Source organism: Plectropomus leopardus, chromosome 9 (assembly GCF_008729295.1).
Source record: "Plectropomus leopardus isolate mb chromosome 9, YSFRI_Pleo_2.0, whole genome shotgun sequence".
NCBI classification, from domain to species: Eukaryota; Metazoa; Chordata; class Actinopteri; order Perciformes; family Serranidae; genus Plectropomus; species Plectropomus leopardus.
The window spans coordinates 16,588,248-16,605,637 of record NC_056471.1 but is presented as its reverse complement, the minus strand read 5'-3'; the positions used below and the strand labels follow the sequence as shown (position 1 = coordinate 16,605,637).

General features: G+C 40.0%; 1 protein-coding gene across 3 annotated transcripts in view; it reads left to right on the top strand.

The window, feature by feature from the left end:
* spock1 (SPARC (osteonectin), cwcv and kazal like domains proteoglycan 1) overlaps positions 1–17,390 on the top strand; it is a 132,872-nt gene that overhangs the window by 68,761 nt on the left and 46,721 nt on the right. For all 3 annotated transcript variants that reach the window (XM_042493319.1, XM_042493318.1, XM_042493317.1), the window contains one exon: positions 15,085–15,165. In XM_042493319.1, coding sequence (XP_042349253.1) covers positions 15,085–15,165 — 81 coding nt within the window. The remainder of the gene's footprint in view (positions 1–15,084; positions 15,166–17,390) is intronic.

Sequence of the window (17,390 nt, the reverse complement as noted above, 5' to 3'; positions counted from 1 at the left end):
ACAGAGACCAAACATTTTAGGTGGATCGGTGTTTTGTTGTTTGATCCAGAATTCGTGAACTGAGTTTTCACACTACCCCAAACCAACTAGACTATCCGACAAAATGCCTCAGGGTTCAGTTAAAATTTTCCATCTGCTTGATAATAGTATTAGCAGAAGTTTTTCCATCTGCTTTAGAGGTAGTAAATCGAATGTACGTAGTATAAAATATATTCTAAAACAAACAAAATCACACTGAAAACTGTATCTCATTAAATAATTGTATTAAATTGAAATAAACAATTGTACAGAGTTTTAAAACAGAAAGTTAATTCAGAAAATACGCAGAAACGTAAAGTTCAGCCAAAAAAAACCCAATAACTTTGCACCTATTAGACTGCACCAGTGTTAATATACTGAAGCTTGCATGTGTGGTACATTTATTTTCTTTACTTTACATCAGTCATCTTTCACTCTGCAGTCTTCTGATCATACAGTTTACAGCACGTAAATTATGAGCACTGCACATGAAGTCATTGTGCTGTTCAGTAAGCTGTTGCCAAAAATCAAGTCACCTCTTAAAACATAGGTCTCTGTGTGCGCGTGTGTGTGTGTGTGTGTGTGTGTGTTTGTCGTGAGGCCAAAAGCGGCTACTTTTCATTTATGTGCTGCTTATGGACTTACTATGGCGACAACGCCAAGTCCACTTTATCAATCACACTCAAGTGTGTAATGCTCTTAGACCCCAAGTAACTCTCGACTAAACTCAATTATTGCACACACTCGCTTACCCTCGCTCACACCCACATTGTCTCACACACTCACACACATGTACACACAGTTTGGGGGGTTGATTGGACTGCGACTCTCTGAACAGCACAACAGACTTTAAATCTTTCTACTACCGAGTTTGTTCTGTTCCGTGCTGGCTTGGTTTTGCATATGTAGCACAGTAACTGTAACTCTTCAGGGAAAGACTTGCTGAGCAGGTTTATCTGGGCCAGCTCCTCGTGGATACTCAGCCTAATGAGAACAGCCTCGCCTCAGTTCATCAAATTTCTGAGAGAGAACTAAAGACAAAAAGTAAACAGAGCTTCATTCTTTTAACCAGGGACTAAATACGTCAGATGTTGAGGAGAAATCCTCTTTTCCAAAATCCATTTGTAGCACAGAGGCCTGATTTAGATGCTCAAACAGTTATGGACTAACAGAAAAAGCTGTAACTCTAGAGCTGCTGTATGGATGACACACAACTTTTTTGTTTCTTAATGAGGATACATTTTTTGTTGTATGCAGCTTGACTATATCTTTGAAGTATACGCCTTACTTTACAGATATTCCATTCAGTTAGGCCAGAGAAAACTTTTTGAAAGGTACAGATAATAATCAGATCAGGGTTCTTACACAATATGGAAAAGTATGGAATTTGGTGTTAGTACTTTACAGATCTGGATGAAATATGGAAAACAAGTATGAAAAAATGTTTCCAGAGTATCGCCCTTATTCTATTTTCAGAAATCTAAAATTCAGAATTTTTTAAAAAATAAAGTGTTCATACAAGCACAGTATTTTTCATGGTGTTTGGAGTCAGCGTAGCCAAGATATTCACTATTGTGTGAGAAGGCGCAGGCCAAAGCGAGCTGGATGATACCAAAAGCAAAGCAAGAAGTTATGGCGTGTGACTGAACGCACACTCAAATGCAGAGCTGCTTCTACGCAGCTTCCCTGCCTCTAGTGCCTTATAAATGAACTCAAACCTGGTCATTATTTTGAAATTTTCTTTGCATAGAAAGATTGTATCACAAATAGCTAAATATTTATACAGTCATGTAGTTATCTAAAATGTAAACAGACTGTCTCTCCTGTGTAACAAATTCATACGTTATCGTTTCACAGTGAATGAATAAGGCTGCACAGATGCTGTGAAGATTTAATTTTAATAAAACTACTTAATTTTGTTTCTTATTCATAATAATATTCATTTTGTTAATGTAAAATAATATGACTATGGGCGGCGCTGGCTAGTGGAGCGTCGTCCATCTGTCTACATAGGAGTGTGGACTGAACGACCACAGCGGGGCTGGCTGTTTGTTCTCAGATGTCCAAAATGATCTGAAAAACTTACAGAGAAGTCTCAAAATTTTGAGTTTGGAAAAGTATGGAATTTTGAAAGGGAGAGTGTGTCAGAAACCTACCACTGGGAAATGACACTCACTGGACACACACTCAAAAAGAGGTCACCATTCACTTGCAAGTTTTTTGTTCCTCTGTAGTGACATCTTGTCTTTTAAAGGAAAACTTCAGATTGTTACAACTTAGGAAATGTTTTTGGTTTTGTTGTGTTTTTTTAACTCTGGTAAAGGTGACATTTACTCACCAAAGTAAAGGTCAGGTTATGATAGAAGTGAACAGGAAAAATTGTTTATAGCTCTTCCAAATGGCCACGATTGAAGGCGAGATGAAAACAAAATTCAGTGTTGCCGTCATGAAAGCGTGAGAAGTAACAGAAATAGTTCTGCAAAGAATGAAAAAAAAAGAGCTTGAGACAGAAATTCATACTTTCTCACCTCCACACAGCAGGCTGATTCCTGTGTGAAGTGTGCGTTAATGTTGGATTGTTGGAAAGTTACAAAGATGAAAAAACACAGTCGCCTAAATTTTGCCGTTGGACAGGTGTGGGAGGAGGGGTTACGGAGACTTTCAGAGCATCCAATATTCAGTTCTGGTAAATTATAGCAGTGCCTTAATTTTTGAAATCAGGTAATTGTTAAAAATGGAGCTTAGTGTGAAACAGCAAACAGTTGGACCATCATACAGGTCGTCAAAAGCCAAACCAAACGTGAGTGCAACTGTAACATAATAAAACCACAAGACAAAACAACTGTTGCAACTCTAGCAGGTCACCTTCATTTTCTGTTTCCAAAATTGGTTTTAGAGACAGTCCTTTCAACACAAACAACAGCATCAGTCGTTTCAATACAAACCTCTAAAGAGCATGTGTTATTTACCAGGGATATTATTGATGTGAATATGAACAATAAGAAAGTAAGCACTCACACGTCTTTCCAGTGGTTATGTGTCTGAGAGCACAGCTGATAGGTAAGTGGTTTGTTTACATGTTGTGGGAGAGCTCCATTTTAATGGATGCAGTGTGGACAGAGAGCATGCGATGCATCGCGATGCAGCACGACACTCGCATCCAGTTAGGACACAGAGTCAGACTTAAACTCAGGAGACCACAGTTTGTTTCCTGTTTCCTACTGACGTTGATTTTTTTTTTAAAGCAGACCACAAGGATTGTGTTATAACTGTAAGCATGGCGACTAAAATCCCCTAACCATCACATAGTGAGTTACTTTTGTGCCCAAACCTAAACTATAGCTTTGGCGGTTTGTTTTCAACCTGCGTGCATGACTGACTACTCCTTTTGTTGGCCCAAAAGGACTTTTTTTTTAGCAAGAGATTTCAGTAATTACTTTAGAGAGTACAATAGAACTGATGGCCAGAGCTACAAAAATAAAATAAATGATGTAATTGACCGTAGTTTTCCTGTAACTGTGGCAGGAGACAATAAAGCCCAGTCTTTAGAAACTAACAATAAAAACCATCTCATACACTTCTTTCAGCGTTTAGAAAAAGGTTTCAAAATCTTCCTGAAATACCTTTTCCTCTGAAACGTCTCTCACACTGCCCGCACCACGCAGCACACTCAAAGCATGAGTCACTGCAACATTTTGACAGGACATTGCGAGGTGACTTTGTCCTCTTGAGAATGTGACATCTGTGCACTTCTCCAGAGAGACATTTGATGTAGTTGAAGCATAGAGCAGCTTTGTGCCAATTACACTTTTTATGGGATCGCATAAAAATGTATTTTTCTCAATCTTTTTTTTTTTTTTTTTGCTTTGTTCTGCTGCAGCATTACACTTCAGCTGCGATATGAGGGCTCCCCTGCTGCAGAGCTGCTAACACCGCTATGCACAGTGCAGTTACTCCCACACAAACAGCACACCTGGGAGTAATGGACAGCAAAACAATTAGACTAGTTAATAAATAATGGGAATCAATCAGACAATCTGGCGTGCTTTGGGAACATTTGCTGTTTTCATGTGTCTAAATTGCTTCAAGCGGGTCCCATTTTCAGCTGGTGCTATAGGCATCACACTCATAAGTGTTTGCTTTTACCTTTTGACTTCAGCAAGTGTCAGCATTACAGACTTTTAAATATCGTCAAATCATCTGTATTTTAAAATAGGTGATTTGGGAGACACCTGAATCTCTTTTCTAAACAAAGCTGTGTTGTAATGTCATAAAACCCAGACACTGTCCTTCCCTATGAAAAACAATCCCACTGGTCAGGGGTCGGCAACCTTTTTGATATGAAATGCCATATTTAATTTTTTGTTTCTTTGTTAATCCATGTGCCATATCGGTATAATGTCAATCTCTCACTTCTCAAAATGCTCCATAAAAACTTTGGCTATGTCCTCAACTGTTGTTGTCTGAGGCAGTTACAGTCAAATCAAAGTATCCTGCGACTGCCAAATTTGGTGTGTGTGTGTGTGTGTGTGTGTGTGTGTGTGTGTGTGTGTGTGTGTGTGTGTGTGTGTGTGTGTGTGTGTGTGTGTGTGTGTGTGTGTGTGTGTGTGTGTATGTGTGTGTAAATCCGCCCCTTTGTGCCATTCTGTATCCCCTCTCTAAATTCGGATGTTTGCAAGCAATTGCAAGTTTTTTTTGTCCAGAGTGCTGTTTGTTTTTGCTTGGCAGCGATTTGAGGAGTTTGGGTCACAGAGTGGGCATATGATAAATCGATCCCTTCAGTGCCGATCAGATCAGTCGGATGGTTTGAGAGGAGCAGCTGCTACAGAGAAAGTGAACAAAAACATTTAGAGTGTAATGATTAAGTCTCAGTTTCACTGTACCTGATGTTCTGCAGTTCTGTCTGTGCCCAGAGTACGTGTGTCACGGTGGGCTGCTACAAATAAATGAATCTTGGGGAAACCCTAAACTTAAACATTTCAAAAACTCTTTAGCATACTCACTAGTAGTTTGCCATTGGTTAAGCTATGTTGTGTCCATGGTGACACACGTGCACAAAGTTGCCAGCCCCTGCCGTAGTTTGTACAAGCAGCTTATTATGACCCATATTTATGTTTATTGTAAGGAGGAAAACTCTAGTGGCTGTAGTAATTATATTGGGAGGAAAAAGTTAGTCAGGTGATGTAGTATACAACAAAATCTGCATAGGAAGGAGACTGCGGTGGATGGATAGCTCAAACAAACACAGGACTTTGATCCAGGAGACTGCTGTAAATGTCCCATGTAAAACCAAAAGTCAACGTTGACTTATTTTACTTTATGATCATACACCTGTAAGTAAACTTGCATCACCCATATAACATAAGTCAACTTCCAAATGTAACTTATTTATGTGACAAACATAATTGTTGTAATTCAAACACAGATCTAGTTTTGTTGCCTTTACATTACCAAACATACCAAACTTAACCTTTTAACATTTTTAAAATTTTAACCACATGTCTAACCTTGCAACTGTCCAGGGTGCTAATTTATGGAGTGCTCCTGTTTGTTGTATTAGACACAAGTACCAAACAGCTTATTTTAACGACTTGTTAATAAATCTGAGATCTGTTGTCAGACTACAAAAATCATATTGAAACGACAGGTGTGACCACAGCTCTTACTTGGGGTCAATACAGCAGAAATGATGGCGCCATCAGTCACCACCTGCTGATCTCAGTTTGACTAATGAGTCGCTGGTCGCCCTTGGAGACTAATCAGCAGCGGGAAGGTTGATGGGGGAGAATCCAGTCCCCTGATGAATCACTTGGCGATTAATGCTTCCCTCTGTAGCATCTAATGAATGAAATCAGTGGCATCACAAATTACTTGTTGGTGATACTGAACAGCAAGCGATCAAACCCACCAGTGGTAAATCTGTTTTCCAGACGTCTTGTGGCTTAATGAGGTCCAGCAGTTGATTTGTAGCTTATTGTGGAGCTGTGGTAAACATGTATTTAAATCCCACAAATCCTACAGAATTTTAGAAAACTTAAGAACAAGCTACAGTCTGTAGGGCCAGTTGGCTGCTTAGCCTTGCTGAAATGAACATATGCTCCAGCTCATCAGTATACTGATAATATCAGCATGTCAGGATTGTGCTGTTGATTCAGTTTTGAATGCAGTGTTGGTTTCTGTGTGACTCTGTTTTCCCGTATCTGTTTGGTGACAGCAGGCCTGATTTCAAATGACTGTTTTCTGTCTTTTGTTTGTAGCTCGTATGATTTTCCCAGCCTCTGTGTTTGCTGGTACGAATTGCTTTTTCTGAGACTAAACAATGTGTAACATTAGAGCCTTATTTTCCACTGGGTTTCTGCGGAGTAGAAGCTGATTTTGGTGAATCATAAGTGGCTTTTGAGCACAGATTTGCAGAAGTCCACCACCTTTTCTGCAAAGGAGCAAAACACATAGACTTTGTGGTGTTTTTGCATCTCTTTGTTGTTTTGTGGTTTTGTATCTCTCTGTGGTCACCTGGTATCTCTTTGTGATTGTTTTAAATCTCTAAGGTAGTTTTGTGTGTTTTTTGATTGGTTTGTGTTTCCTCGTTTGGTATCACTTTGTGTCTCTTTGAGGTAATTTTATGTCTTTTTTGGTTGCTTTGTGTATTGAGTGTGTGTCTCCTTGTGATCGTTTTCTTTTTGTTGTTGTTTGTGTCTCTTTGAAGTCATATTGTGTCTCTTTGATGTACTCTTGTGTCTTATTAAGGTAATTATGTCTATTTTGGTTGTTTTGTAGTCTGTTTGTCGTATTTTGCCCATTTTTGTAGTGTTCTTGCGTCTATTTGCAGTTCCTTTGCATCTCTGTGGTCTTTTTTGTGTCTCTTTGTTGTTATTTTTTCTCTTCCTGGCCACTACATGTTGATTTGCTTGTGTCACTTAAGGACCATTAAGTAATCCCTCCATGGGTGGAATAATGAACTTTGTGTGTTGTATATGTGTATTTTAATCAAATAGAAGTTTTGTAATTAGCACTTGATAGTAGGTTTGATAATTACAATGGGATTATGAAGCCTGTGTTGTTCTTAAAATGGATTTTCTAAAAGAAGCTCCACTGCCACATATACTGCAGAAAAAGCTGCGTATGATGAAGGTGATACTGTAAATGCATTTTAAATACCAACACAGCAGGATGTCTCTTAATGCTTTAAAATAGTACAGTGTGGGCAGAAAAGCTTTCACGCCAACATATGTGAATACATTTTGTTTTGTTAACATTTATGGCAACAACTCAGTTTTCTTTGTTGTCTCCATATCTCCACTGTTTATATAACAGGTTGGGTGCATCACTCTGAGCACATATCGAGCACAGAAAACCTCACATGCAAATTTTTTGGAATTCTGAAGAAGTCACAAACTTAGCATCATGTGGAGGTGAGCTTTACTGTCAGTTTTCGCTGGCAGGCAATTTACTAAACTGACAGAATTTTCTATAAAGTGCTGCTTCCCACAAAATATATTCATGCAACAATGCAGCTCGCCCTGCAACCCTGCTTTATGTGTGTCTCCCTCACTGCAGTCGTTCAGAGTTCTCTCTCTCCCCGCTGCCGATTCTTTCAACATCACCCTCACTCTTTCTAAATTCTCTCATCAGTTTTTCTTCTTCGTATTTTCAGGTCATCTATCTCTCACCACCCCTACACGTCACACGTCATTGTTTCCCCAGAGTTTTCTATTGTTTCTGACGTATTGAGTTCATCAGATGGAAATTACATAATGATGAACAATGGGCGACTGTGAATCAACATAACACAGTGACGTAAACACACACACACACACTCACGCTGACACACACGCACACACACACACACTGAAAAGCCTGTGAGAATTAGTTGTTTGTTGTCATTTTCATACATAACTGATAAATATTTTAAGAGGTTTGGTTATTATTAACACATTTCCCTGGTGTAATTGTAGTCTCTTCTCTTCACTTCTCTCGTTTCTTTCATCAGCTTCTTTTGCCCTGCGGGAAATCTCTCGTAGAAACACTCACCAACATGCTGTCCCTTCTAGCTCCACTCACACATTCTTCTTCCATCAGAAAGTACAATTCGACCATGTCACAGCAACTCAGTTTGGGACCTTTCCGCATATTACGGTCATTCAGATCTATAGAGTTGACAGTCTCTGTGGTCGCCATCATTCAAGTTTCGAGCTTGTCAGATGGGAAGTTTTATGTGTGATATAAGTATTTAATTTAAGTTTTTTGTATTTGGATGGGTTGAGAAAATATGTTGCGGCTTTAGGTTAGGTTTAGGAAAAAACATCACGATTTGGTTCAGCATTCATACAAGAGATGAACAACGGGTTCCCAGCTTGGCTCCATGGACCCATCCACCACGCCTTCCACCTGCCCCACAGGGATGTTCTCGTTCCTCTATTTCTGTTATCTACCGAGTATCAAAGTGATGCCATACAGTGGCGTATTATACCTCTGCATAAGGTGGCTTTGTGCTTTGGTGTGTGATGCCGAAATCAATGACCATGCGACGGTATTGGACGAGTTCATGACGAGACAGCACTGTGACTGAGAGAGAGGAGGCGGGACTATGGAGGCACTGCGGCAGTGTGTGTCCACCCGCTGCTGGAGAAAAGAAGAGCGAGAAAAAAGTAGTCGTATCAGTACTAAGGAAAATGAATAAAGAAACAATTTCAAATATTCAGAATTGATATCTGTCAATAAATTGATATTTTTGACAACATAAGTGCATAATATAGAGTAATTATAACAACATTGATCTTTCAGTAATAATACTGCAGCACTGTGAAGTTTGCCTCTTCTTCATCTTGGCTGCTCATTAAACTTCTTGAGACAGTGCTCCCAAGTGAGATGAGAAATGCAAATATTAATTTGTATTTCAAACATTTCTCCTTTGGTCAAAATGCGCAGAGCATGATTTTGGAGGAGAGGAAAACATTAAATCATCAAACTAAACTGAGTTTTATAAATTACACGCCACATTTAAATGTTACAGCCCTTCTTGTCTCCATCATGCATGAGGACAGATTGAAGAATCCTTAAACATATGAACTGGTTTCCATGGTGACTGCTCATTGACCTGTCTTTCTGCCTGTCATGGATAGTTAACCTGTTAGGCCTCTGTACATGTCGCACTGAATGCTGAATGCTCTATAGCTGTGTGAGCAGGTAGGTGTGTGTGGGTGACATTGGGCTGTGTCCCAGAAAGCCCAGCTTGTCCTGTAGTGAGTGTCTCAAATAGACATCTGCTGTACTCAGATCAGGGCTTCATGTACATGTTGAGCCAACTCACTTCCAAAAGAAGACCCAGGACCAAAGACTGATGTGATAAAGGTTTTACCATAGAGGGCCAAAGTCCTAACATCAGCCTCTATTTAACAAGCTTCTGTAACTCAGTGCGATCTTTTGTGCAGCATTTCTTTCACCAGTCTTTCTGAAATAATCCATTTTTTAACAGCATGTTCCTCGGCTTTACTATCCATATTCTACAAATTAGTACGGCTACAGCTCTTGCCATTAAAGTTTTAGACCATTGTGATTTTAACAAAATTAAACAATGATTACACACACAAAAATACGTCAGCTCCCATTTATATTTAGCAGAGCATGGCTACTTCAGTCATCCTAACGTGTGTTTTTTTCCACATAAATAAAATTCAGCAATAAACTCTTATAATGTTATCTTTCCAAAAAAAAAATAAAAAATCAGTCATTGTCTCTGCTATGTAGAGACTTTGTGTTCCTCTCTGTCCAGTTGTTTTTGTAGATTTGTCTGAACTATCCAAAACAACTTGACTCACTCATGAGCTTGCCTGCTCTGTCAAACTTCAGTAAACTGCTTGTGGAAAACTTCCACCAGAGAACCTGTTTTGAAATGTATTTGAAGCTTTTAAAACTAGTTTCAATGTTGAGGCAAAATCCAATATTTTTGTGTAACTAGGCAAAGAAATATGAGCACATACACCCACGTTATTCTTTTTTGTTCAAATGATACAAACAGTGAGCTCATAAACACACACACACACACACACACACACACACACACACACACACAGGTTGTTGATTCCGCTCTCCACCCACCTGTGACTACAGCAATCTGGAGTGAGAGCGGCTGCCTTCCAGTCATTAAAATATCAACCTGACATTTACTTTTGACTTTCTCCATCTATAAGGAAGCAGATATTATCCTGAGAACCTAGCTTAGTAGAGAGCAACGCTGCTTAGGCATTTTCAGAAACAACAAAGAAGGCTGCAACAGCTGATGTGGAACTTCCTGTTGAAGAATTTCAAAATGTAATGGCATCATCTGCAATCCCTGACATACTGATGCTTCATCGTCAGAGCTCATCTCTGCATGTTGCAGCCTGTATACATTTGTTCATGACTCAGCGCGCACGTCACATGTTCTGTTGCTCTGATTCAGGGCCGGCTCTACCCAATTTGGTGCCCTAGGCGCCCTAACCCTAACCTGCACCTCCGCACCCAATAACGACACATTACGTGCTCACACATAATTTAGGAACATGTCACTGTTTATTTTATTTGTAATGTTAATATGTATATTTTTTTCTAGACAGAAAACACTAAGTGAGGGCGCCAGTGGGCATAGAAAATTATTATTTTTTTATTATTTTCCCTTGAGGCCAAGGGGGACTGGCGGCGTGGCGGCGCCCCTCCAGCAGATGGTGCCCTAGGCGACCGCCTATATCGCCTATGCCAAGAGCCGGCCCTGCTCTGATTGGTTGTCAGTCTATCAAATTGCCTCCAGAGGTATTCTCATCTACAGCCATTAAATCAAAAATGAATTGAGAGATTCCAGATTAACTCACATTTGTGATTTTCTGTTGATGTCAGGCTACGCAGAAATACCTGGTGTCAGGGCAGGGTATCGTTAGTAAATTATGATAGTACCAATACCTGTACCTTTAACATTATACTATGTACAGCTGTCACATACTGTTTGTAAAAATGCTTGTCAGTGAAGATTGACTCTCGTTTGGCTTTTGTCTCACTGTATGTTTTTCAGGGCTTTCTCTGTTTGATGCCTGCTGCTTTCAGTCTGGCATCTCGTCCCTGTCTTTTTTTTTAACACACCCATCAATGCTCCCAGCTCAGAAAATAAGAAGAAAATGAGAAAATACAGGAAGAGGGCAGAATCTTTGCAGAAAAAATGTACCACCACTCACCTTTAGTGGGTCATAAAATGAAACAAGATGCCACAAATGTGTAGCATAGCTGCACTTTTGAACATTTTGGTGGCATCCCAGCAGGCTGAACTGCAGATGTCATCAAATACACCGCCCTCAGCTTCACCACGCCACAGACTTTATGGGTTACAGCTAATGCAGTAGTAGGCCAGTCACACTTTGCATCAAATCAAAGAATGTTTGTGGCAATGGGCAGCGAGCAAATCCATACAGAGAGTGTTTTTTTCCTCTAGATCTGGGTACAAAAAGGATCGAATGCAGGTTTCGTTTGACTGGAGAAGTGTCTGTACTCCTTGATGCAGGGTTATTTCAGTTTATAGCGATAAGCTTAACGCTGCACAATGTTCCAGTCATGTGTGGTCCAAGTCAGCTAAGTCTTCTTCAATAGTCGAATTCTGAATTTTATTTATTGCTGGTTTTCTGCATCTGCATTACTTTCTGCTAGGTCCCATCTGTAATGGTTGGAGAGCTGCCCTGAAAAGGCCTTTGAATTTGAGCACAGAGACAGTGAGACAAGAGGGGAGGAAGCGTCCTTGGCAGCAGATAACACTTGTACTGTCAGCAAGACCAATGTTAGAGTCAGTATTCTGATTATTTCATTCTCAGTTCTGGTGTATGGGCATGCCCAACACATTTGTGAGGCTCTGATTGCAATACATTACCCACAAAGGGGGAGTCAACGGGAGGATTGCAAATGGCAGGTGGGGCCCCATTATCACAGCCCGTCCAGAGGAGCACAGGAGAGTCAGACTGGCATCCAACGCCTGGAAGACACAATGCAGACAAAGACAGAGAAAAGACAATACAAGTTAAGTTCACAATTTTCAGGTGTTAACTACTCCTGTCCGTTCGCCTAATTAGATTACATAGTGAATAAGTGGTTGCCATGGGAACGGTGTTGGCAGCAGAGACAGAAGCCATTTGTGATGCACTCTGGCTTGGCAGGAGCAGCCACAAACAAAGCCTCGAAAATCTGGAGCCTCCAAATTGCCAATCAGCCTGATTAGACGTGACATTGTGTTTTCCCAGCAGAGTGTTCGCCGTTGTTATATATTTCATCAGCTATTTTCTCAAACTCACTAAGCCTCTGTCTCTCTGAAGATATGCTGTCTGTCTGCTCCCATCCCTCATCAGTCCATCTTTAATCTCCCCAAACTCTGTCACTGCTTCTTAATACATTCTCATATAACCATCTTTGATCTACGCCTGAAGGAGCTAAGAGAATTAGAAAGAGAGAAACTGATAAGAAAAGAGACAGATAGGACAACAAACAACAGCGAGCACCTCAGGTCTGTGTATTAAATGGAGTGTGAGCTGGAGCAAGAACAAATATCTCATTTCACTGTAATGTGCTAAGGGTTTGTAGCTCGCTCTCCAGGCGTTCTTTAAACATTGTTTACCGCTCTGATTTTAATGGCTTGTTGGCCGCATCATAAAAAGTGACTCAATATCCATGACCCTCGGCTCAGCTCTTATCTCGCACTTTCAGAGGGGCGAGTGCTCGCAGTGTTGCGTCTTAACACATAAATGGGACTATCAGCCGAGACGCACACATACATGCTACAGTGATTTGCAGTAAATTAACTAGTCACACACACACACACACACACACACACACACACACACACACACACACACATACACACTCAGGGGTGGTAATCAATGATACCTGAAGCCTGCTGAGACGCAGAGGAAGGAAATACACACAGTCACGCTGAGGGTATTGTTAATTTAATGAACAGATGAAACCAATCATATCAGCAAAGCGGTTAATTTTCTGTTTAGGATGGAAAAGAAGAAACGGCACAGAAGAAGAAGAAAGAGAAACTAGTGGCTGAGAGAAATGGTGATTAAGAAAGGGCAAATGCTGGCAGACGGAGCCACACTGAGTCGAGTGAATTGTTGCTGCCCTACACTTCCAGTCTAGAAAGGCAGAGCCAAAACCAACAACGAACTCAAAGCGAAATGAAGCTGTGAATCAATGGACTGCAGTGTGTGAACGCTGCTGAACAGGCTGTTTTCAAGGGGAGATACACAAACAGTAGATCACATAGAGGGAAGACTGTGTGTTTGACTGTGTGTTTTGTTTCTGCCCTTTGTGCCCCGTAGACAACAGAACCTCCAGTGATCATCGTAAATTAGGATAAATAAACTTCAGAGGATGTGAGCAGACAGCTGTTGCTCGCGATCATAGCACAAGCCCTCAGGCTAAATGCCAGCTTGTGAAAGTGACAGCGGCATCAGAGAGTCCCGAGGGAGAAGATACAAAGATATACAGACACAAGGCCTACAGAGAGCACTTGAGAGAGATTGCCTGCACAGAGGATAACTCAGAGATAAGAAAGTCATCCAATAATGAGGAGGAGAGAGGCCTGGCAAAGAGGAGCGAGAGGAAAGAGTGGAAGAATAATGAATAGAGGGCGTATTGACAAAAAACAAAGTTAACTTTTGCTTCTGCGCACACACATATCTCTTTACTTTTTCCCAGTCATTATGTACAATCCATGTTCAGTCATTTCTCAAAAGCCTCGCTGGCTGATAAATACAGGAGATGGATGACTTTGGGAGTTAATCATCTCAGGGTGTTAATGTCACAGCCTACAGACAGACATGACAAACTTCCTGTAACTCAGCGTTTGGCTGCTCAGCTCCCACCTCGAGGCTCCGCCATCACTGGCCTGCTTCCATATGGGATGCTGTACTGCAGTGTGTGTGTGTGTGTGTGTGTGTGTGTGGGTGTGCGTGTGTTTGTAAGAGGGAGGACAGATTAGTGGTTTTGTATCAAGACGGATAGGTGCATTGCTTTGCTTTCCCTCAGCTGAGTCTACTTGTTTTCGTGCTGGGTAATGATGGTGTGATGATTATTCCTTTCAGACGAGAAAAATCTTGTTTGTGTCTGGTTTAGGATTTCAGAAAGTATTTCAGGAGATTAAAAGCATTATATCAGAACATACCTGTTTTGGATTGTGAATCTGGGGACCTGAGTTAGATGAGAAAATTGATACCACACCACATGTCTGTGCATCAAGTACAGAGCTGGAGCCGGGAGGTGGTTAGCTTAGTTTAGAATAAAACGGGAAGCAGGCTTAAAAAGCTAGTCTAGCTCTCTCTAAAGTTCAAATATAAAGCAGCAGCTCCAACAGTTGGTGTTCAACATGTTTTACGTCTTTCATTTAATCTGTACAAAAACAGAAATACAGCTTGAGGTTTAAGAAAAAGTTGTAAGATTTCACTTTTTCTTGGCCAATAGAAGCCAAAAGCAGTCAAGCTAGGAAACCAGCAGAGAAGTTATGTGTTTTTTTTGTTTGTTTTTTTAACGTTAGTGTTTACGGGTTAGACAACAGAGATGTAATATGTTAATTATAGAGCTCATGAAGACTTTTTTAAACTTTGGACAAAGCCAGGCTCACTGTTTCACCTTCCTTCTCATGGTCTCATGGTAAGAATCCCACGCTGCTGAAAGAAAATAACCAAGCAGAGTCGAGGAGTCTCTAACCCAGCTGTCAATCGTATCAACCGCTGCTTGTGAACTGCGTACAAAATATGCAACGCTCATTAAATATGAATCAAGATTCTGTTGCTGCATTGCCTATTTTTCGCCTCAGATGTTTTCAGAAATGTATTTTTGTGTATCGTTTAGCTGTAAAGTGAGAAAGTTTGCTTTGGCTAATGGGCGGTGCCACGTTTTAAATCCATTGTTTTCACAAACTTTTTCATTTTACAGATAAACATTCAATCTTCTCTTCTAATGCAAATAGGCATATTTTTAACGAAATGTTTAACTGTTGTTATTGTGTGTAAATGATTCTAAATATTCAGTATTTTATGTTTTTTTCTTCAGAGCGAGACGCAGAACCTGGCAGATATGGAGACCCAGGAACTAAAGCTCACTCAAGCACAGCCAAGAAGACAGTACAGGATGGTGAGTTCAGGCAACATCATTTTCATCATCATCATCATCAGGATGGGGAGATTTATTTTATTTTATTTTCTTGTGACTGGAAGAAATAGCTTCAGCCACCGTGCACCCAAAAGTCTGTAACCATCTTGTTTTTGTTGTTGCAGCTGATTGACTTTTCTGATTTAACTATAATATTCTCTCTACGTTGTTGGGCTATAATGGTCTCAGACCTGATCTATTTGTCTGATAATAGTGAGTTGCACTGTCAGATCATTACAGATTACCTGGTTTAATGTGAAATAAATGCTCTGATAGCCAGCCATTGATGTTCCTTACACTGAGTTTAAATTAATCTGCTCTGCTGTCTCAGCTGCACATGCCATAAAACGGCTGGTATTATACAGCTGTGTTTAGCACAATTAGTTCTCCACCCTGTCTCAGGTTGTGTGCAGAGATGTCAGCATGGAGGGGAGAGATAACCGAGCTCGCAGCTCGTCGTCTGAGCCAGATAGAGCATGGCGAATGCACACAGGATGATCAAAGCTAGCCCCCTCAGTAACATGGAGCTATTTCCAGGGTTAGCTGCAGTACTAACATCACGGTCTGTTAGTGCAAGCTAACACGGAAACTGTAATTTGAGATTTAGCAAGAGGGCTGTGATATACTATAATCTGGTGTTTGTGCTTGTAGCTTCATGTATGTTCGCGTTGGTGTAGTGGGGTGAATTCCTCTGTAATATTGTTTGCTTGAGATTACCAACTCTAAATCAAATAGCTACAGTTAGGTAGCTTATAGTCAATAACCAGAAAGAGCCAATAAATGTAATTTTATTGTGCAGCATATGGAAAATTTATTTAATTTATTTACTTTGTGTCAGATTTTTTCTTTACTTGATAATTTTGATCTGACTTAAAGGTTCAGTATCTAAAATTTAATGCCATCTAACACTGAGGTTGCAGAACTGAAATTTCTCCCATGTGCCATTTCTGCAGGACAGCTTCAGCGGCTGAAGCGAAAACATGAAGCACCTTATCTAGAGCTAGTGTTTGGTTTGTCCACTCTGGGTTACTGTAGAAACAACATGGCAGACTCCGTAGAAAAGGTCCCGTTTCCTGTTAAGATATAAACGTCTCATTCTAAGGTATCGAAAACACAACAATTATTACTCTCAGATGATTATAAACTGATAAAAACATATTTCTGACTATTTAATTAAATTTCTGCCAATAGATGCCCCTAACACACTGGGCGTTTAATAATATAAATAATCGTGGATCACTTTTTAAAATCTGCAGTACAGCATATTTATCAGCATTTAGCTTGACAAAATGAAGATTCATAGACATAAAACATTTAATTGGCGCCAAGACACATATTTACCATCTATCATGCATGATTAATCATATATAAAAGTTAAAGAAGTGGTGTGGGACCTATAATGATATAAAGGGCTCCCTTAGTAATTGTCTTCTTATTTATTTACTCATTTTCTTCTTTGCTGAAGCAGTCCCTTCCATGTCTGCTATTTAATTTTATGATACTTTAATAAAAGGAACTGATATAATAACCAGATACAATTATACACAAATGGTTAATAAATAAAATAAATTATTAATTCCTATACTCTTATGTGCCCTTACATGAACTTGATGGCATGACACATCCATAAAACCCGGTTTAGGCCACAACAAAGCTCCAGGCGGCTGCTGAAATGATGTGATGAGTTGGCAAATGGAAAACTAAATGGGGAACCAATTGCTAAATCAAATGCAAATTGAAATGCAACTGATGTGCACATTGTGTTCTCTTCGTTAGGTAATTACAAAACCAATTACACATGTTTTGATTTAATTCATTGGGAGATAAGCTGCGTGGTAACATACAGTAATCCACAGTATCAAAGCCTAGATAAATCTACAAAATGAGCAGCAGCCATATTGTGCTGCTGTGAGATTCAGCTTGAATAAATAGCACAGCTTTCCCAGTGCATCTTTATGTGCTTGAGTCTATTCAAACACAGCTGTTGGGGTCTATTGTGAAGGTTTGGTTATTTTTAGTTATTTACAGTTCTTGTTATCGGCTCTGATGAAACAGTTGCAACACTATATAAATACATCTCTTTCAGTTTTTAGGGAATGATGTTTACTTTGCATTAGTGGTTTATTTAACAGAGGCCGTGCACAATACTGTTGAGCCAGATTTAGCTATAAATTGCATCAGTGGTCCCTGGGCAGGAAAATGTAAAA